The 22551-nt window shown below is 33.4% G+C and overlaps 1 protein-coding gene across 12 annotated transcripts in view; it reads right to left on the reverse strand.

Annotated features, from left to right (window-relative positions):
• mmd (disintegrin and metalloproteinase domain-containing protein mind-meld) overlaps positions 1 to 22551 on the reverse strand; it is a 509673-nt gene that overhangs the window by 65826 nt on the left and 421296 nt on the right. For all 12 annotated transcript variants that reach the window (XM_036371745.2, XM_070110649.1, XM_036371747.2 and 9 more), the window contains exons 12-18: positions 17504 to 17667; positions 9593 to 9757; positions 6010 to 6157; positions 5540 to 5711; positions 5044 to 5163; positions 2916 to 3093; positions 1066 to 1216 (exon numbers count right to left, since the gene is read on the reverse strand). In XM_036371745.2, the coding sequence (XP_036227638.2) occupies positions 1066 to 1216; positions 2916 to 3093; positions 5044 to 5163; positions 5540 to 5711; positions 6010 to 6157; positions 9593 to 9757; positions 17504 to 17667 (1098 nt within the window). The remainder of the gene's footprint in view (positions 1 to 1065; positions 1217 to 2915; positions 3094 to 5043; positions 5164 to 5539; positions 5712 to 6009; positions 6158 to 9592; positions 9758 to 17503; positions 17668 to 22551) is intronic.

The following is a 22551-nucleotide window of genomic DNA, read 5'->3' on the forward strand; positions in this document are numbered from 1 at the left end:
TTTTTTTTAAACTTAACTATGTATCAGGGTTGCAAATAATGAATTTAAGTAGTAATTGCATAAACATTTGAATTAAATTATTTTTTTATCTTGTAATACCGAAAATTTAATTAAATGTTTGAGTTTTTAATCCTAAATACCTAATTAAAAAAAATGTATAATCAAAAAATTGGATTACTTATTTATTTTTTGCTGTAATCCAGATGGAAAATTTAAAAAATGGAATCCCAAGCTTATAAAAAAATAAATTGTTTTAGAATTTAAATTTCTACGCGTTTGCGTACTTCGTTCTCTACCATTTTTTATATCTTTTGAAAATAATGTGTATTTAAAAAAACATATTAACATAGTTTAGCTCTTCTTGTCTTATTTATATTTATTTATTTTTAATAATCTGTTTCAGTTAGAAATATGTAAATCCTTCCTTTTTATTCATTTGCATTCCAGCTTTTAACTTGAAAATTAATTTTTTTTGTTACTCCAATTATTTAATTAATAAATAGTTTTTCAATTTTTAATTCAAGATGTCTGGGATTTAAAATAAAGTTTTAAATTTGTCTTACTAAACATCTTGGAATTAAAATTAAATATTCAAAAATTAATTTTAAAAAATTTTATGTTTAATTAAAAATTATCTATATGCCTATATATTCTTTTAAAAAAATTTATTTGTTTTTAGCTCTTTGAGATTTGCATTCTGCCCATATGATGCAGATAAAAATATAAATACTTTCAAATTCAATATTTTAAACTAAGTGTATGTTAATTAGTTTCAGTAAAAACAAACTTATTTCGCAGTTTTTGTGAACAAAAATTATTCACATTAGAAAAGCTTGAATTGTGAAACAAAGTTAATTGGTTAAAGATACAGTTAGTATATTAATTTAAAGTCAGACTCAAGCCTGGCAAGCTCGTTACACTTAAGATATATATATGGATGTCTTGGAAGACAAATGAGGATTTCGACAGCTAAATTTGATTTAAATTTTTGTCAGCGTGTTCACGCGCATGTGAAGACAAATATTACACAAAAGAAACAAGAGAATCTGCACAAAAGCATCTTACCATATGGCGTCTCCTTCTTCTCCATTTTGATAGTATTTTCCGCGGTTGGCAGCGCTTCCGTTGGCAGTGGTGTGGTCAGTAAAACTACAAGGCTACAGTCGATGCCGCCCCAACCCATATCGCAAAAGCAGCGATTCGTGTTGGTGCAGACCTGTGGAAGTGGAAAACAGTATAAACAAAAACGTAATTGCAATGAGCAATGATATGAAATAATAGCTTTGAATACATTTACAACAATATATAATATGTATATATGTGTACGTGTGTGCCTGTGTGTGCAAATGTGAAATAAATATTTTGTTTTCGTTGTAAAATTGACACTCTGCTAATCTATATTTAGATGTGCATTAGTTGTATGACACAGCTAAGATTAATAGTGCCTTTACAGACACACACACATATACATAAGTATGAATGCAATCAATGTGAAAGCTTCATTTAAACAATATCTCCATTAAAATTCGCAGCTATAAAAATGGATTAAAAACAGGCGAAACGACGCTGCTGCAAGCAGAGCAAATAAACCAGAAAAGCAACCAGCCGTGCAACCAGCCACCCAGTCCGGAAGACATGCGGTAAAGTAGTGAGTCAGTGAGGCAGCTTGCGAGCCATTGACCAAATGATAAAAGCTTTATTTTTGGACAAGAGCCACCCGACCAATCAGGTGCTTGTTGTGTTTACGTGTAAAAGCTTTGGGAAATATTTTAAATTTTTAATTACACTTAAGCGTATTTATACATTACGGACGTGGCGCTGGACAAGCGATGACCCAATATAATGAGCTCTGTCGGCGTTCGGTGCGTATGCAGAGATAACTGCTTGTGCTTTTACTTCATACTTTGATGCTCCGGACAGTCTTTGTTTTTGTTATTATACATTTTGTTGTCGTTATTACAGTTTATATGGCGCATACATAACTGTTGTTTGATAGTATGTCAGCACTACTGACCGTAAATGAGTCACTGCACGGAATTTACGGTCTCATTTTGGGCGATTACTGTAGGAAAACACACACACACACACCCTTCACATATATATGTATAAATGCGAATACAGTCATGCATATTTGCATTCATCTGTCATTTGTATTACATAACAACGCGTGTTGTTGTTGGTCAGAATAGCTCGCGCCATCGTTAAGAATTATTGCTGGCTCTTGAAGCCACCATGGCGTATACGTAACATTCGTTGCCCTCGCCGCGGGATGGCAAATTTTTTCCACAAATATTCTTGATTTACATTTGTCGTTAAAATATCATGCAGGCGATTGATATTTTTGTTTTCTCAGTTTATTTATTTTTTTGTGGGTATACTTATGAGACCGTGATGTTGAGGGGCAGCCGTAATGAGGCTGCGGCTATGTAATCACTTTTGCCGCGCCGCTCATTATTGTGGGTTAAATACTTTAATGGTTAAATGGTCACATGAAAAAATGCTTGAAATATTGCTGGTATGGAGCAAGTGCAGGAGCAGTGCCTTTTGCCTGGCGACAAGGCGTGAAATTGCTTTTAAAATTACTACTTTGCTGCATAAAGTCGTGGCAGAAATTTTATAATGTTAAAGCTCTTCATAAAATTACTACAATTATATTACTGCTGCTCTAGTTGTTTGTATTGCATACTCAAATGTGTGAAGCGCAACATTTGTATGAGAGTATGAGTCCAACCACATATACTATTCATGACTGTGCGCACAGCTCATTTTTATACATTTTTGTAATTATAACTTCTTTTTTTTTTGTATTTTCAAACAACAGTCATATAGTTAAGCCTGTAGCGCTTTCAATTTGAGTTTAAATTACTGCTTAATTTTTGTACTTGCTGTGTTCATTGATTTTTTCTTCCACTTACCCCGCGTCCTGAACACTCTTTTCCCTGTGAATCTGTTGGGCATTTGGTTTGATCGACGTGTGGAAATATGCTGACGCAAGTCTGATTCAGACAAATCAAATCAGTACCGCATGGCGTACCATCCTTAACCAGTCCATGTTCCGGATACTCATTGGCGCCCACTTGACCACTAGTGGCTCTATGGGAAATAAGAGGATAAAGGATTAAGTTATTTTGTAAACATATAATGATGATAGTGAAGAGGCAAAATATAAATGGTATAATAAAAACGAAGTCTGAAACTTGCGAAACGAGATTATATATTTCAGTGGTAGTAAGTAAATAGACGAAAAAGTAATTTGGAACATATTTGGCCAAGCAGAATAAAATAAAACAATAAAAAACGGTTACTTCGGAGATTGCGTGATTGAGTTAGACAATAACCCATGCAAAATTTCTTGAAGATATCTTGATAATGAAGGAGTTTTCCATACAAGCACTTGATACCGGTCGTTTAGTGTTTACGACAGCTATAAGCATTAGTGATCGGATCTAAACAATTTCTTGGGAGATTATAACACTGTCTTAAGTTATGAACCATGTCAAACTTCGTCAAATGAAAAGGCTTTTCTTATAATTGTTCAATTTCTTTCCGGTCTCTACAAATTTCATGGCAAACTTAATATACGAGTGCCCTGTTCGGGGTAAAAAAAGGTTCAAAGCAATTTGATAATTAAATAATGTTAAGAACATAATTTTAGTTATTTTATGAGCGCTTTGTTTGTGAACTTATATTTTTCTGGTCACACCAAACAATTTTTTGAAGTTTATTCTATACGAAATATCTAGCATGTAAAGATAATTAATTACTTTGAATTCATGCGCTCTACACTATAAGAATTCGACTTTAAATAGAAATAGATATAGTTCCCATTGATTTTATCACCCAAAAAATTATTTTTCAAACCCAATACAGTTTCTCGGTCTCAAAATAAAAGCCTTTGCTTCAGTTTAGTTGGTTTTTTTTTAAATAAAATTTTTATACTTAAAAAAATATAGTCGTTTCTCTTCTTTGTTTTTTAAGTATATTTAAAACTATATGTATTTAGTTTAGTTTTGAAAGCTTAGACTTTGCATTGTTATATACAGTGACTAAAAAAGTTCTATTCGAAGCAACACTGGTTTAAATCATGGTATATATTTGGTACCATGAATATACCTAAGATTGCTTAGCAAAAAAATTTTGCGAAGGGCAACCAAAATTCGAAACATTGGCAAACAAGCCTTCCATCATATCAAAAATAAACTACGCTTTACAACAATATTTTAGAAGAAACTGTTGAAGATATTGATTTTAGTAGAAAAAGTTCTTCTACAATTCGTTAAAATAATGATGTTATTGATAATAAAAGAATTAATATGCAGAAAAGTATTGATTTTCTTTTATTATTTTTAAGTTTTCAAATACGTAAGAGGTGCAGCTAATGCGAAATAATTTTTTTTTATATTTAGAAAGGATATACCTCTACAAATAACTTATTAAATATCGATATCTGAAATTGTCTTTGAGTTACAGCCTTCGATCATGTGACCGCTCAGTTTAATCAGCTGCATCAGCTCATTTTTAAACGCGTTTTTTTCGAAATCACATTTGTCGAATTTCGAAATTCTTATAATACTATGTTTGTTTTATATATTTCCGAAAATCAGCTTCATTTAGGCTGTCACACTAAGTGTGACCCTTATTCAATTATAAGCGGACATTTTTTAAGAAATTGTTTTTCAAATTTACAAATTTAATGGTTTGAATTAAAAAATTAATAACGGATACTATTTTGTGGGGTTTGCAGATAAGTAGGTTTAAAATCCAACGATAAGAATTTCTATTTCGGGAATTATGCGCAGATAAAATTTAGCAAAAAACAAAAACCGAGAGCAAATTAATATTGTTATTATTTTTAATTGTGAAAAAGCAAAAATGTGTACCAATTCCGTAAGCTTCATAGTAAAGAACGTTGACATTTAAATCCATAAATCAAACCAACTTCGTTTCAAGAAAAAGCTTTACAAAATAACGTTTTGTAACACATTGAAAGCAAACTTTTCATAATTCATAGCAAATTATGTGGTAGTGTGTGTGTAAACTTACTTGCATGTATATTCCGTGCCTTTGATTGAGATAACTGTGCTCGAATAAAGCTGATCAATACCATCATTAACTGGCTGGCGTTCGCCCTCTTTGCACTGCAATGTGCCACATTGCACATTTCTACAAATAAACAGCGGAAAATAAACATCATTACATATTCACAAACAAAACAGAGAGACAAATAGAAAATTGCAAATTGAAATTTAGCTGAAAAAGCCGATTATAAAGTAATATGAATAATAGCAATGCTATTTTAGGGATAATGAAATCAATATGCTATATATTCGCAACAAAGACCAAACGCTATGTTGAATCAGTTTCATAAAGTAATTGAGTTTAATTTCCAGCTATTCGGAGAAATTATTTTACAAAATTAGCGTTAAAATTTTAATATAATATATTTTTTTACTTATCAATTGAATGTAATATATTTATATTCATAGTTAAGATGTATAAAAGATATACAAATACTATACAAAAACATGAAAATACTCACTCTGGCTCGCATTTAATATAATGCTCATTGGAGTCACGCCCACAATGACCGTTGATCGAACCCTTCGAGTTAAATTGCTCATAACATTGGCGATCTGCTGCCACACCACCATAACCCCAAATCGCCTCACACTGCAGATTCAAAGTGGGACAATCGCCTTGAAAGCAGTAGCCTTGCGATGGAAAATAAGTAAGAAAAATTATTCATTATTTGAAAAATATGCCATATTTCAAATACATATGTAATAAATATATATATATGGTCAAAAATGAACATGTGCCACAGGGCATCACTTTCAGTATGCAGCAATATATTTAGTTTTTATTATTCTACATATTAAAAATATCAAATAAGATAATATAAGAAACATGTAAGAACAGTCCACTAAGCTTAAATAATATATATATGGCTTGTATATATATATATGTATATATTCATATAAAATTCGCATAGGTAAACTGTTAACTTACCGGACGACAATCCTGCTTTCGAGTGGCCACACGGCGATCCATTTTTTCGAAATACATCCATTGGGCAGTGACCAATTTCGCCATCACAATACTCTGGCAGATCGCATTCGTTGAGTGCATCACGGCAGACATAGTCTTTTGGCCGAAGCTAAATAACGAATGAAAATGAAAATAAATCCGTTAAACGAAGAAAAGCAAAATAAAAGAATGATTTGACTTGTGGGTACAGAAAATATTTCCTTTTGATGTGTTTAGAGATTCTCACACCTTTGAATCTTAAGGAGGAGTAAAGTAAGGTTAAACTTTTGTTCGTCTTGAATGTATGCATGATATCTGAGGAAGATTCTGTCAAGGTACTTGTCTAAAATTGACAAAGTTACGAGAATTTTTATACTTATCTTATGAACGTTTCAAACAGGTTTTGTAGCGTTCAAAACTTTAAAGGGTTTTCAACCACAACTCTCGTCTTCAAAGTCGGTGCCCCTCATAACTTTAAAACTACTACACTGATCGTTTTAAACACTATATATACATATAATTTTTAGGTAATGCTAGAGAGTTTTTTTTTTTTTGTTAATATTTTTCACTTGGCTATAACAAACTCGCAAGAAGTTGTGTTTTACCTTCAAAACAGTAACAAAAAAGGGAAAAAGGGACTATTTAACGATATACCTACATTAAGATCAGAAAGTTTCCGGAAATTGTAAATAAAACGAAAAATTTCTAACACTGACCAATATTTATTGTGGTGCATCGAAACATGCCTTGTAAATCCGGGTCGGGATCGCCTTCAGTTCCTCAAAAAAAAGTCGCATGGGACCAAATCCGATAAATACGGTGGTTGATCGATTGTATTGAACGAGTTTTTGGTCTTAAAATCGTTACCACTATGGTCGTTTTGCAAAAAATTCAGCTCTTTTGGAACAAGCCGAGCCTTGACGCGTCTCATGCCCAAATTATCGGCTGTTTCACGGCCGACGTTTAGCTTCTCTCTAACATTCGCATGACGATTTATTATCGCCAGTAATAGAACCAGACATTTACCTCGGTTTCTCGACTATCCTTAAAGGCTTTGTACCAGTCGTAGACTGGTTTTTCGATAAAATGGATTCACCATAAGCCTTTCTAACATTCGCAACGATTCCGCACGAACTTTGATTCGAAACAGAAATATGATGCAAATTCTTTGTTTGATATTTTTTTCCATTGTAAAAATCGCAAAACAATACTGACGTCGACTTATTTCAACAGCAGCTGCAAAAAAACTGGTTCACAGATCGCGCTCATTTTTGGCATAGTAACTAAGGACAATACTATCAACTTAACAAAAAAAAAATATTCAGCGCAGGCAATTTAAATGAAAATTTCCGGAATCTTTCTGGTTACAATGTAATTTTCATTGTTTTGTTTCAGATGTTTCGAGTTATGAAGGACAAGGCAATTTAACTTATTTCCGAGACGATTCAGAATAATTGCTGCCATTGCTGCATTTTTTAATATTTCTCCATGATCCCACACTATATTGAACCATTGGTTTTAAAAATATATTTTAACTCTTTCATAAAAAAAAACAATAACAATGACCATTGTTTTACACGAATTAACCCTACCCCCTTTTTAAATAATCTCTACTTCAAATAGGTTATAACCAGCTCTTAGATATGTTATAAAAATGGCTCTCATATTATATTTTTAGATAATAGGAGTACAGGAAAGGTCAGCACGAAGAAGATTTCTTTTCAGAGGTTTGTCGACGAAGGTATGTATCTGTTTTTACTAAAATAAATATAAGTATAAAAATAATCCCCTTCAAACCAATTACTATTCCCATTAACTCATTGGCTAACTAGTGTTATTTTAAAAATATTCAACAGCCAAAAGCACCAGGCTTGTATTATACTACATATAGAATCTAAATGGAGCCTGCTTACATAAATTTGGAATAAAAAATTGGAATATCATTGAGAAGAAAGATAAAAAATTGATAGAAGAACTTTAATTCTCTCTTTTGCAGAATTTGTACCATTTTGTTTGAGTACTCGATGTGTCTCTACTGTTACGCGAGTCGCTCTTTAAAATTAGAGATTAGAGTAAGGAATTAGTTATCTAATCATTTCTCTGCTCGGTAACAGAAAGGTGTGTTTAATCCATAGTCGGCATTTAACTAGTTTTTTGGGATAATTTATTGTACTTTTTAATTCAATCTTATCGGTACTTGCTAGATTGAGGGGCAAGAATGTAATCGTAAATGGCTGCCTTTATTCACAATTAACTAAAGTTACCGCATTTTCACGAAACTATATACTTGTACATTAAACATTCGCCTTAAACTACAATTTCGTTTTATTAGGGTTTTTAGAAATCTACACAAGGGGTAGTACAATTCGAGAGGGCCATAGACCTACTTGGCTTTAGCCAGGTTCACATCCCGCAATGATATGTGTTTTAGCGGGACATTGTTGTTTAGGTATTCACGCGGTAAAGCTAAAGATTTTGGTGGCGACAGCCTATCGCAGTTGCATAGAGGTAGCTGAGGTGGAAATATCCAGACACTTTTTCCTCTACTGTCCAGTTTTCGCTATTTACCCAACCTAACCTATGATCAAGTTAAGGCAGAAACTACTCCTATGAGAAACAGGAAAATTATAATTTTTTTTGTAAGTATGTACATTGCTAATGGTTTGGTGAACAATACTGAGGATAATAAATTTCGTGGTTGCCAGGTATTGCATTTTCCTTAGAACTTATTATAAGTTGTTGTGTAAGTTTTTGTCAAAGTCAAGCTTCGGAAACCGAAGAGAGAGATCTGTTTTTAGCAGAAAAAAAAAATAGAAATCTAATAAATGGCCAACATTTTTCATATTAATTTGGTGAGATATGTATAGTCCTTACGTATTCGATAAAAGACTTTCGGAGTTAATATAGAGTAGTTATATGAACAATGTTAACGAAGCTTTTTTGCAGACTACATAGTGAAAGAAATCTATAATATATAATATATGTGTTAGTAAAGAAAAATATAATATTATAACACAATTTTGCTGAGTTTTAATCGTATCTAGAAAATTTTTAACTAGATTAATGCTATAAAGCAGTGAACACCGGAAAGGGTGGTAAGTGGAATATATTTGTTGTAGTGGTTTTCGCTTTAGAAAAATCCGGCAAAAAGTTATGAAACTTTATTGGCTTTATAGAGATGATCCTCTTTTTTGTGCACTTGTTTATATATTTCTCTACATAACTTAGAACTAATATCTTCAAATAATAGTTTTTGGAAAAAAATCAAAGGACTATGATTTTTAACTTACAAAAAAAATACAAATGCACGAGCTGCTTTAAAAAAAAAAAGTTCCTCATTTAAACACGGAAACAAATTTGATTTTGATCTCTTCTAATAGTATTATTGGGCAATGTAGAGTTCCCAAGCTTCTTCTAGTTCAATACTGAAATTGAAACAACAAACCAAAGCAAAGTATAGAAGGTTTAACCCGACCATATTTTATTTTATATGAACTATGAAAACTTTTCCATAAACCCACAAATCTTACGCATCATAATTAGAAAAACAAATGCAAATACTTACGCGACATTCATTACAACAAGCGCCACTGGCGCACTGAGCCTCTGATTTCAGCTTGCAGGTGATGCCATCGCAACATGGATCCAAGGCACACTCCTCAATCGTGCCACAATCACACTCTTCGTCCTCTTCGACGATCTTATTGCCACAATTGCGACGCATTTCGATCTATGAAGTTGAAAAAAGTGTTTCGAAATTAAAAAAATTTGTGGTTGTCTGAAGATTTTACTGGTAGTATTTAAAACTTACACTAAAAAGTTATTTTAGTAAAAATTTTTGACAATGATTTTAGTAAAGTCACAAACAAATTATAACAGTAGTTTGAAGCTCACTTTTTAAATGAAAATTTTAACAATTTCACTTCACTTTCAATTATAAATATCAAGCGTTATTTCAAGCCACATATTTGCAATTTTATTTCACTTCCCAAAATAAATATTTCAATTTGCTTGAAAGCGCTTACATAATCCAATTAGATAAATTGCTGTCTTGTTGTTGCGCACGAGATTGTCTAGAATGTCTTGCTGTCTCAATCAAGTGCCACAATGCAACTCAAAAAATGTCACAAATAGTATCACTTTTTATAGCCGCCTCTAATTTGGCGAAACCGTTATAGCGGGTCACGCGTGCAACCGCCACAAGTTTCACTGTGAAACTGCAACCTCCAAACTGCAGTGAAAGTCACTCATACGCCAGCGTGGCCTGACGAAGTGTACCTGCCAACATTGGTTGGAAAGCGGCACGCGGCAATGAGAGTGGCGACATAACAATGCAGTATAGAACTGCAAAAAGCAACAAAAACAAAAATGAAAATAGAAGTATAAATGAAAACGAAAAAGAAAAAAGTTGAAATGAAAATGAAATCGGAAAGAAAAACAGAAAACAGATTTTGCTAACAGGATTTGAATGCAGACGACCTCCTCCCCAGCTGATTCTGGTGCTGCTGTGTGGCTGGCGGTGGGCACATGTGGCAGCATTCAGCGCAGCGAGCAACGCGCAACGAGGCTGACTGTGTCTTGGGGCTCGCGGTAGTACCGCTTTTGTTGTTGTTGTTTCGAGTGTCGAGTGCTGCATTCGGGGCACAATTAACCTCAGCAGGCCATCACACGTACACACACATATACAAGTACAGCACTTATACAAAAGCTGAAACGCTTCGAGTGTCTGCAAAACGCAACGAGTGCTTGCAACGCTTTGCTGTCAGTATGTTTGTGTGTTTGTAAATGCAAATTTTCGTGCAAGTGTGTGACTGAATGTTGGAACAATAAACAAAACAAAAACAAAGCAAAAAACGCAGCCAACAAAATTGCCACGAACGAGGTCGTTGCGTTCACACATGACTGCGGCTAAAAAGGAATAAAAATTGAAGAGGCGCACGCATTGGCCGCAAATGCAAATAAACGCACACCAACACTCGGACATGTGTGTGTGCTCATGCATTTATAGCAGTGTACACACCTTTTAAGAATATGTTTGGTTTTACAAAACAAACTAGTTGATAACCGCTATTTTTCGTAGCTAGTTGGTAACCAATGTTAAATTTAAAAATATTATGAACACTCAATAAATTGTATTTTTAACGCAATATGTTTGCATTTGTTAAGAGGTGCTACATATAAAATATATTTATGGTATATATATATATATATATTAGAGTAAGCCAATCAAAACTAATATCGAATTTGTGGGTTAAAATGAAGATATATGCAGCAAAACGATATCCCTGCAAGGCTTTTAAAATATTGAACCAGAAATTTAACCACAAAATTAGGTACAAAACTTGAAGTTTTTTTTTTTTGAGAAACCTAAATTGTGAAGGCAATTTTTTAATTATTTTATTTTACTTGAATCTATGTTTTTTAGTTAAATACAAAAATATACATGTATTTAAAAAAATTTTGAGTCTTGCATTTCAAAGCTTTAAAATACGTAGGTTGCCTTTTATATTTTGGGATTTGCCAACCCTAGTATTGGAATCTGGCAACTCGTAATTTTATCGTAAAATTTGACAGTTTTGATGTTACACACAATGTTTTGACATGCAAGTGCTATTTGTGTTGCTTACAGAAACTTCAAATATTTATCTCGGCCTATCCCGACCTGGATTAACTTTGCAACAGAGCATCGATGAACTTAATTAAATTTTTGACGAGCTTCAGTTCCATCAAGGACCAGTGTTTATCGATGGTGTGGTGAATTCATTCGAGGTCGTAGATCATTCTAAGACAAATTTCGTAAAGGTTGTCCAAAATCAGTTTTTGTTCTGGAAACTACTGATGTTGTAGTTGTCTTATTGGAGAATATTTTGAAAAACAATAATGCGATTGTCGATGATTAATATTTATTTCTGTTCTCTAATCCTAAAATACAAAAGGCAACCCTCGTATTGTATGCTTAAAATAATCCGCGATGCAAAATTATTATCCTATATCGTGTTTTACGAGTTTTTTACAGACGGACAGTTAGACGGACATGGCTAAGTCGACTCAGCTCCTCACGTTGATCATTTATACGTGTACGTTATACTTTATTTATTTCAGACATTTCTTTTTGGGTGTTACAAATATTGTGGCAAATTTGGTATACTTTGTAGAAGGTATTAAAGTTGTGGAGTTTTAAAGTACAAAAATTCCTTGAAAGTATTGTATTTTTTAAAAATACTTTTTTTTTAAGGAACGAGTATATAGATATCATATAGAAAATCTCAAAACTGCAGAGCGGTGGTTTGAAAACTAATCTGATTGTCGAATTGAAAAATTAGACATTCTTCAAATCGATAGAAGATTTTTGCACAGTGGGATCAAAAAAGTCTTTGAAAAAGTTCATTTCTTTGGAATAAAGCAGAGTTTTAGCGTCAATTCATAATCTCAGAGAAGGACCACCGTTAATTGAATATATTCTAAATTCATTTTTATCAAAAAAAATGTTAAACACAATAGCCTATATAAAACCTTTTCGTTGGAATCCGTTGTTAAACTGCAGCTTAAAATTGTGTCGTGCTCTCACTCTATGTTCATCCTTTCCACAATTTGGACTTAAAAGCGTAGCGAAGGGCAGAAAATTTTTGATGGAAAACAAAAAAAATTGATTTTTAAACAAAAATGTTGGAATTAAAAATTGAAAAATTAGTTTTTAAGCGTTCACCGTTTCTGGTTCCAAGAAATTTCAAAATTGAAAACTTAAACGCTGGAACTTTTATACAAGGTTCCAGTATATGAAGAACTTTTAAGTATTTTTTAAAAAATGTGTTTAGTTCTTTGTAAATGCATATATAACTCATGTACAGATTACGCCTCCTTTAGAGAAAAATTGAGATTCCAAAGATGATTAAGACGTATCCAACCAACAATTTCTGGAGACTTTAAACAACAGCTTTAAAACCCGATTTTGTGATGATAGTTTAGGTCTAAGATTATCTTGTTGTGAGAATGGTATGATAAATGCTAACACTTAATGGTCTGTAAGCTTCACTATAAGTATTTATGATGTTTTTTATTTACCTGCCCTTTAAGGACCGCACTGACAAAGTTTCATTTTCTTGGTTGAAAGATAAAAAATAGTATTTAAAGTATCAACTCGTATATAATGTCTTCCTCTTAAAAGCAATCTCCAAGGGAGAAATAGGGTTATGCGCCAAAATTTTAAATGACAACTTGAAGTTTTTGATCGTTATAAACCATTAAAGTGAGTATATAGCGAGTCCTTCATATTACATATAAGTATTTTCAAACGCGTTCTCAAAACCACTTTTTGAAATCGTACAAGTTACAAAAATAGGAAAAATCATGGTTTTTTGTTTCAAATTTCTATTTGTTAGAAAGCATTTTAGTTCATATGAAAACGCGACATAGGTATATTAGACAAGTAAATTTCAATCACATTCTATTTCTAATGAAAGTACCGATTTCCGGAATATACACAATATGCTCAATCTGAAATATGGAGGTAGTATCTTTGGTGTTACTCAAAGAAATTCCTTAAAAATTATTATACACTTAAATATTTGTACACACATATGCATAAAACATTCCTAAGGTTTCAGCTAATGCTATGCTTTTATATTTACTATAAAATATTCATTAAAATCATTGAGTAAAAACGCGTAAAACTTATTGGCAGAAGAACAAGACTAGGTTATCAGCGTATTTCTTATTGCCTTTTAATCATCAAACCCTTTGAAATTGATTCTAGACAGACTAAATGTTTTCAAAACAGTGACTTTTTCTCAGACGGAATTATTTTCTGCTGGCTTAAGCCTTCCTTCGTATATAGGCGAGCGAGAGCAGCGAAGCAAATACTGTTTTACCGAAAGAAATGACAATGGAGAAGAGAATTACAAAAAAAAAAAATAATAATAATAATGCCTCCAACAAAAGTAATAATTCAAAAAAAAAATAGTTTCTTAGCAAGCCACGCTCAGCCGTAGTGGCAAGTTGCGGCCGCCATTGAGGCTTCTCTGTCCATCTTCAACACATTCGTCACTTTTCTTCCTTGCCAGAACACTCAAAACAAAAGAGTTATTTATGCGAAGAAACTCATGCTTATTTATGTAAATGTGTGCATGCATACAATGCGGCTAAAAGACTGCTACATCATGGGGAGCGTTGATGCTGGCGCAAAGCCGCTCATGCGATGATGCCGAATACATTTGTGAGAAATGCGCCAGCGACGCTAAAACTACAGAAAAAAAGCAATAAAAACAACAAAGCTGCAGCTTCAACTGTCACAACGGTTGTTGTTGTTGCCGCTCTTGCAACTGACCTAGTGCCAAAAAATCGAGACAAAAGCTAAAAGTGCTGCACTTTCACGCCATAGGCATCCACCCCCTTCTACTGCCTCTCCGCCGTCTCATGCTTGTCAACGTCAACGAGGAGTGGTTATTGATGTAGGTGCATGTGTGTGTGCATGCGTGTTTCCACTTCGTTTATGCAAAAATTGTCATCATTCCTGCACTGCTGTTGTTTGTTTGTTTACTCTTGGTTCTTACACTACCGCTATGCTATTGTTGCACGATTTTGGCTGAAGCTTTGTGCCACATTCCAAACGAACATGCAACGCATATGCAAAAACAATGCAATGCAAGCAAACAGCAAGTGCCAATGGCTGGTGTGTGCAAACACTGTAAAGCGCCAATACTTAGTGCCACAGGGGTGTGGCTGAGACAGCTAACATTTCGCTTGCCTTGAGAGTTGCATGTTGCACGTAGCATTGTCAGTGGTGAATACACGTGCCTGCTGCTGCTGCATTCATCTTGAGGCAATACGCTTGATCGTGCTTCTTTGTTGTTGAAAATGGCACACAATGTACACAAGTGTTTTTCTGCTTCGTTTTGATTTAATTTTTTTCTCAAATTGTTGTTGTTGTTTGCTATCTAAGACAAATTTTTGTACGTTTGGAAATGCACTCGCCGCTTGTTTTCATTTCTGCGAAAAATCTTTTGTTTGTAATTTTTATCTTTTTTGACATTTTTTCACTGAATTTCGCCTTGTTCTGAAAATAGTCGACTCTTCCGGGAATTCAAGTGCCGTTATGGATATGAATATCTGTCAAACATTTTTAAACAACCTAAATATTGCAGCACAATTCTATTGAGTTCGATAATATAAATTTGCGCTAGCATAGTGGGGCTACTTCAGCTAGACAATGGTGTTGAGGAGGAATAGATCAATGCTTTTCGTTCTGAAAAAATAGCTCTGATAAACAATCCGAGTAGATCTTTAGGTCACCATTGACAGACATTGTTTTAATGTCTGACAGACCACTATAGTCAAAAGTTGGTGAGATCTCTCATCTAAAAGGAAAGTAGTATTGTAGCTAGTAGCGAGTAGCTGGTACCTACCGTCAGGTCGAACTTTAAATTAAGATTTCAGATCCGCTTGAGAATATTCTATATTCAAGATAAACTTTTGGACTTAAGGGGCACACCTAGTGCGAGATTTTGAAATAATAAAAATAGATTTTGAGTTACAACCATTTAAAAGGTAGCCGCACAGCTATATCCAGACCAATATATTTATTGAAATTGCCTTTTCCAATATACTGCAGTGATAAAACGACGACAAATAATCCGATCATCATAAAAATTGTCTGCCTATTCTGTATATAATATACAATGACTTAATCAGTTTTTCGATTTGATCAAAAAGCAGGCCAAAAACGATAAATATTTGGGGCCATTCTTTCAATTTTAGATTTTTTTTATACCCACGAAGTTTGTAACACCCAGAAGAAAACGTCGGAGACCTTATAACATATATATATATATAAATGATCAGCATGATGAGCTGAGTTATTTAGCCATGTCCGTCTGTCTGTCTGTCCGCCTGTCCGTCTGTCCGTATATATACGAACTAGTCGATCAGTTTTTAAGCTATCGATCTGAAATTTTGCACCTGTCCTTTCTCACAAAGAAGCTGCTCATTTGTCGGAACGACCGATATCGGACCACTATAGCATATAGCTGCCATACAAACTGAACAATCGGAATCAAGTGTTTGTATGGAAAACTCTTTCATTTGACGAGGAATCTTCACGAAATTTGGCATGGATTATTATTTAAGGCAATAATCTAATCGCCGAAGAAATTGTATAGATCAGATCACTATATCATATAGCTGCCATACAAATTGAACGTTCGGAATCAAGTTCATGTAAGGGGCATTTGTATTTGTGAAGGGTATTATAGCTTCAGTGCAACCAAAGTTAATGTTTTTTTATTGTTTATGATCGAGTTTGATTTGTACGGAGAATATATTCTTGTTTAACGAAACTTTTTTATTTTTAGATTTCATTCACGGAGAAAGCCGGAAACACTGCAGCAGTGGAGGACCTATAACTCAAAAAATATTTATTTATTTTTTAATTTTACTACGTATTCTTTAAACATATGAAAAACAATCGATACAAGAGTTTTTATTCTTTTTGAATTCACAAAAATCAATTGGGCAATTTACAAGCTTCGTCTTATGCCTTATGTCGTATTTCAATTGTCTTTAAAAAGGAATTCTGTAATATTTCTTCACTTCACCAGCTGGTAGTGAAAAATTAAGAATACAAAAATGCCATAAGAAAGTGACAAAAATAAAATTTAAGAATCTTTATGTTTAACCGCCGGCATTTTAGTTTACATTGAACCACAATATTTCAATTTTCTTCAACTTAATTTACCTGATTATTTATTAAACTTTTTCATTATTTATAAAAAAATGCTTAAGACAAGTGGCTGCCGTGGCTAGTTTTAAGCACGGCGTGAGGGTGTAGTTGTTGACCTATTTATTCACAGCGTCTCATAAAAATATCTAACCCATTAAATCGAATCACTGAGGAGATGAGGGTGGTCAGCAGATCCGGGCGGTCAATCAAACAAGTATTGTTCCAGAATCAAGAAAGTTCCTGCTTACCACCGAAAGGAGTTTTCCACGAGAACTTCGACAGAAAGGTATGGGTCCTTTTAGTAAAGCTTTTGTGATAGTTTAAGAAGATTGATGTTAGGTCCAATCCGCTTGCGGTACCCATTTTTGTAGAGTCTATTTGATCAATATCACAAAAATTAGTCTATATCTATCTTATTGCTTGTGAAACTGTCATTAATATTGTCTTTGTAACGGAAGCTACTGTTATACAGACGTTTTAGTTGAGATCTGGCATCCTGCTGAGGTAACAATAATCTCCATATTTGAATCATTATTTAAAGTTGCAAGTTGAATGCTGCTGTTCTCTATGACATTACCTGTTATCTTATAAATGTTATTTAACACTTAATGGCTCGAACTTTCTAAACTCAACTATGGCATTCCACCGTGGTAAAGCCAATAGCATTTTCAACAGCCACAATTACATGTATTATGTTTTTCGGCTTTAAAACTAGCTTAATAAGGTTAGTAAATTTTTTGGTTCCATTTCTCTAAGACTCACCTCATTCGGCTTATTGAGTAAACACAACCCATGTCCGGCGCGCAGCGCATCGATATAATCCTTTTTGCTGCACTCGGAGAATTTGTAAGGCTGCACATTCTCCTGGCCAACAATCGATTGGGCCATTATGCAACCATGCCAGTCCCTGCAGAAGCACTCTTCACCTGTGATAAAAGAAAAATGAATTAGAACATTGAATACGAAAGCAGATGTGTGTATGCATATATGAAGATGTTTTGGAAATAAATCTTATGCACAAAGCGTATAAATTAATATTTGGGAAAGGTTTATCATTAAATAAAATAATTTCTTAAGTCGAGAAGGAAGGATTTGAGTTAAATATATACACATTCCATGTTTTGCTGTGTTACGAAAACTTCACTTTGAAATATTTATGTCTTATATTACTTTTAAATGTTGTTGGCGGTTTTCTTATACCTGCTCTTATTATATTCTGAAACGCGAACAGCTGAGTCGATTAAGTCTTGTCTGTCTATATAGTCTCTCCTTTTTGGAGACTTCGATCTGAAATTTTTCACAAGTCCCTTCTTCCGAAGAAGCTGCTCAACTGTTGGAATTTGCCGATATCGGACCACTATAGCATATAGCTGTCATACAAACTGACCGATCAAAATCTAGTTTTTGTATGGAAAACTTATTTATTCGACAAGATATCTTCACGAAACTTGACTTGGATTATTGTCCAAGGAGAATATAGTGTTCAGATCAGAGAACTATAGCACATAGCTGCCATAGAAACTGACCGATCCAAATCAAGTTTTCACGACAGTCGGCTCTAAGTAACCGGGACGGACCCGTATTTTTATCCAAGTTCTTGTATGGAAAATTTTTTATTTGTGAAATGTATTACAGCTGCGGTACAGTCGAAGTATAAGTTTTTCTTGTTTTATATATTATATTATTTGTTTTATTTTTAATTTTAATTACATTTTTTTAGTTCCAGTAGCCTTCGAAAAGCAAATCAAGTTAAAATATCAAAATTTCATGTGTGCCTTTACCTTCTTGGGATAGCGCTTCTTATCCAGTCAAGCATAAGTTTTGATGCGCAAATATTTACTATAGTGTGTATAATATTTTGTTATGCGCTTCTCAATAGGTGTGTGCATGATTGCGCATTCATTTGAATGACCTGGCGTCCACACGCAAGCACACATACACATATATATATATCAATATGTATATATATTTATTGCTGACAACAACAGCAACATTAATCGCTTTTTTGCCATTTCTTTTTTATTTATTTCAATAATTTTTTTATTTTTATTGTGTATTATTTACCTTTAAGGGAAGTTTGTGTGTGTATGTTTGTCCAATAAAATTAAAATGATGAATAGAAAAGAACACAAATGCGCCCACAGCCGCAGTTATTTGTTTGAAATCAAATTTATGAATTTCCATTAAAAGCAAATGCATTTCCACTTTAGGCACACATACACATACATGAAAGCGTATTGAGCTGAGTGCGACGGGCGTTTGCATATTATTATCCATCACACACACAACCAACTAACGAAGTGGTGTCTACCAGCTTGGTCATCACTGATGGCTCAAGTCAGTAATGGATGTTTTTGAATCGAAAGCACGCCTCTCAGCCGCAACGCACAAAAATACAGAATGCTTGTTATAAAATATGTTTTTACAGTTATTGGAGGCAATCCACCTTCAACTGTGTTTTCAGATTTGTCCGCTGATTTTGCTATGGCGTAAGCGTTCATCATAAATCAAGCAATTCACTCGATTGTTATACCGCAAATACAAACAAATATATATACACACACAAACACTGGTGGATCAAAGCCTCGTGCCATGTGCCTGTGTGTGGTTGTGAGTGATTTTGAAAATCACTTCGCATTGTTGAATAAATGGTTGTTGTTGTTGTTTTTGCATAGCACAGTATAAATGTTTTATTGTTGATTTATATTAGTTGTTTCTTTTTTCATACACAAAATATTCTTGTGCGTAAAATTATTAAATGTGCGCCGGGAGACACATTAGTGAGTGAGCAGAGCGAAATAGATCACAAGTGATTATTGCGGCGCCGTGAATGGTTTGAATATTTTAAAAGCAAATTATATTCAAATGAACTTTCTAAAAGCAGGCATAAGAAATATGAAAGGGAAGAAAAGTGGATATTTAAAATTAAAGTAAGAATAACAGAGTAAACATAACATACATTTTGGGCTTCAAATCACTTTTCTATTGGTTTCCTTAACATATTGTTATATTTCCTTCGTTACTAGTTGAACTACTTTTCTCAGCTCTAGATATATAAATTATATATTGTCTTCCAGAGTATCCATACATTGAACTAATAAAACTTTTGATAAATTTAATGTTTTTAATATTGATATTTAGTATAGATTGGTTGTATATATCCAGGAAACATTTTACAAAATAAAATAAAATATTTCATCATCGTATGCTTTGTTTTGGGGATACCGAGCCTATAAAATAATTTAAAATATCACAATCTCTTCTAAAATATAATCTATTGTTTATATAACGACATTGTAGAACCACCATTTGATAACGAAAAAGTTCAAATCTCTTAACACTAAACCTACCAGCATTGCATGTATAACTATTCCTACCATGAGCGGTCAAATGACGGATTTTGAAATTACTTATATCTCTTAATATAAAATGAAGAAAATAATTATTTCATAATTAAAAAAATAGTTTCTTTTATTTAAAAATAAATCATCTACATTTTATTCCTTATATACAACACTTTTTACAAATTATAGGCTTCTCAATCGCACATTTGCCGCATACGTACTTTTTACATTTTAGACAGAATTTGTTTGTCTTATTTTTTTTGCAATATCTTATCTGACATGTTTTCCGATCACTTGTTTGTGCACTAATGTTTCTGGCTGCTTTTGCTGGCTCTTCTTCCTTGCCTGGCTGTTGCTCTTTTTGATATTCGCTTATAAGTTCTTCTCCCAATTGAAATAAAAAGTTTTGCCTTGATATTAGACTTCCCGTTGTTTCTTTATATAATATCCATGCATTTATCCCGGCTAAGTCTAGGATATTGAAAAATACTTGTAGTGGCCATCTCCGAGATTTAGATTTTACAGAGTATTTTCTGGCCATTTGGTCTGTAACATCTACACCGAATTTGGTGTTATTATATAATCTTATTGTCTCGGGTATACAGGCATCATTTTTTTCAATTTTCACCGAATTATGCATTGAGCTAAGAATCAATACCTTTTTATTTTGTTTAGCCTTATAAACTGTCAGAGTACAATTATTTGTCCGATATAATTTTGTTGAGAAACGTGTCATATTGTCTTTTTTCTGTTTTGCCAATTTTGGTAACTCTCTTTTATTTGCTCGAATTGTTCCAACAACCGTAGTTTTTTTTCTAAAAAGTTTAGTCGCTATCGAAATGCTTGTAAAAAAATTGTCCATGGTTATATTTCTTCCCCGACCTGTATACGGTTCTACTAATTTCAGAGCGACAAACTCCCCAAGGGGAACTGAAGGATCTCTGCTTTCATCTTTTCCCAAATAAGGAAAGCCGTTTATTATATATTTGCTATTTACATCGGACGCTAGCCAGAATTTGATGCCAAATTTGTCGGGTTTATTTGGCATGTACTGGGTAAATCTGCATCTTGACTTTGTTGGAAACGATTGTTCATCTATAGTAATATATGCTCCTGGTTTATAACAGTTTTGGCTATTCTCTACGAATTTGTTCCAAACTTTAGAAATCAAAGCGAATTTATCGGTTTGTAAGCGATGACTTCTTTGATTTCTTTGATCAAACCGAATAAACCTCATAATTTCCGTAAATGCATTTCTGCTCATAGTATTTGAGAAAAATGCTGGTCCCCATTTTTTGTTCCATAGGAGTGAAATATCTAAATTTCTTGCCTCATATGCACCTCGTGCATACAATAATCCGATAAATGCATATAATTTTGCAGTAGATAGATTCCATTTAGTTCCCAACACTCGAAATGCCTCGGCTTCCGTGCAGTTTCTTATATGTTCGATTGTATTATGATCAACAATAAGAGAAAATGCTGTAAAAAATTTATCTTTCATAATAGTTCGTTTAGAATGCCCGGTTGGGCCTGATGTTTCTCTAAAAATATTATGCATCTCTGTTCTTCCAGGATTAGACCCTTCTTTTATTTCTTGCCATTCAGTTCCGTCTATAGCAGTTTCGGTTAGCTCTTCTTCATTCTCACTTTCGGAACTAATTACAAATATCCTTCTCTTTTGTCTTCTACGTATGTTCAAAATGTTTTCTTGGTCACTATCGGTGTCAGAGTCGTTGCCAAATAAATCAAAATCATTTTCCTCTTTGTCATCTTCATTATCAGAAAATTCCCGTTCATCTTCCGAACACTCTTCGTCAATATTATTTATATTCTCTAATAATTTGATATTTATCGAATGCCTTGACATTTTTAGGCTGATATAGATGCACACAAATAATGAAATAAAAACTAAAAAATGTGGTTCGTTGAAAGAGTAATTTATAACATCACTATTTCCACTATTTCTTTGGTACGCTCCAAGTACCATCCAAATCCTTTTACAAACAACTGAACTCAATCTTATGCTAACTTATGCTTATATAGAAAATTAGTATGTAAGAGAACTGACGAAAATAACAAAGTTGTTATTGCATACGGCAAAATGGCCTGACTAAACAACAGTAGAATGGTATGATATGCCAAAGCCAAACGCATCACCTGATAATGGTGATTCCTGTTGTTCTTGTGTGCTTCACAATGGTCTGACCCAAACAACGGTAAAAATGCCGAAGCTAAAGTGCGTCAGCTGATAATGATGATGCCAGATTGCACCTAGAGAATGGTGCTGCCAAATTGTATAGCATAAATCTCTCAAGTTAATGGAACTTATGATGAATCGTTAACAGTATCTATTTTTTAATTTCAGATTTGAGTTTTCGAGAGTATTCTATTACAAAAACATATAAATCGTTCAGTCGGTCAAATGACCGCTCGTGGTAGTTAAAACGGTCTACATAGTTATCT

The sequence above is a fragment of the Bactrocera oleae genome, chromosome 5 (genome assembly GCF_042242935.1).
Source record: "Bactrocera oleae isolate idBacOlea1 chromosome 5, idBacOlea1, whole genome shotgun sequence".
NCBI classification, from domain to species: domain Eukaryota; kingdom Metazoa; phylum Arthropoda; class Insecta; order Diptera; family Tephritidae; genus Bactrocera; species Bactrocera oleae.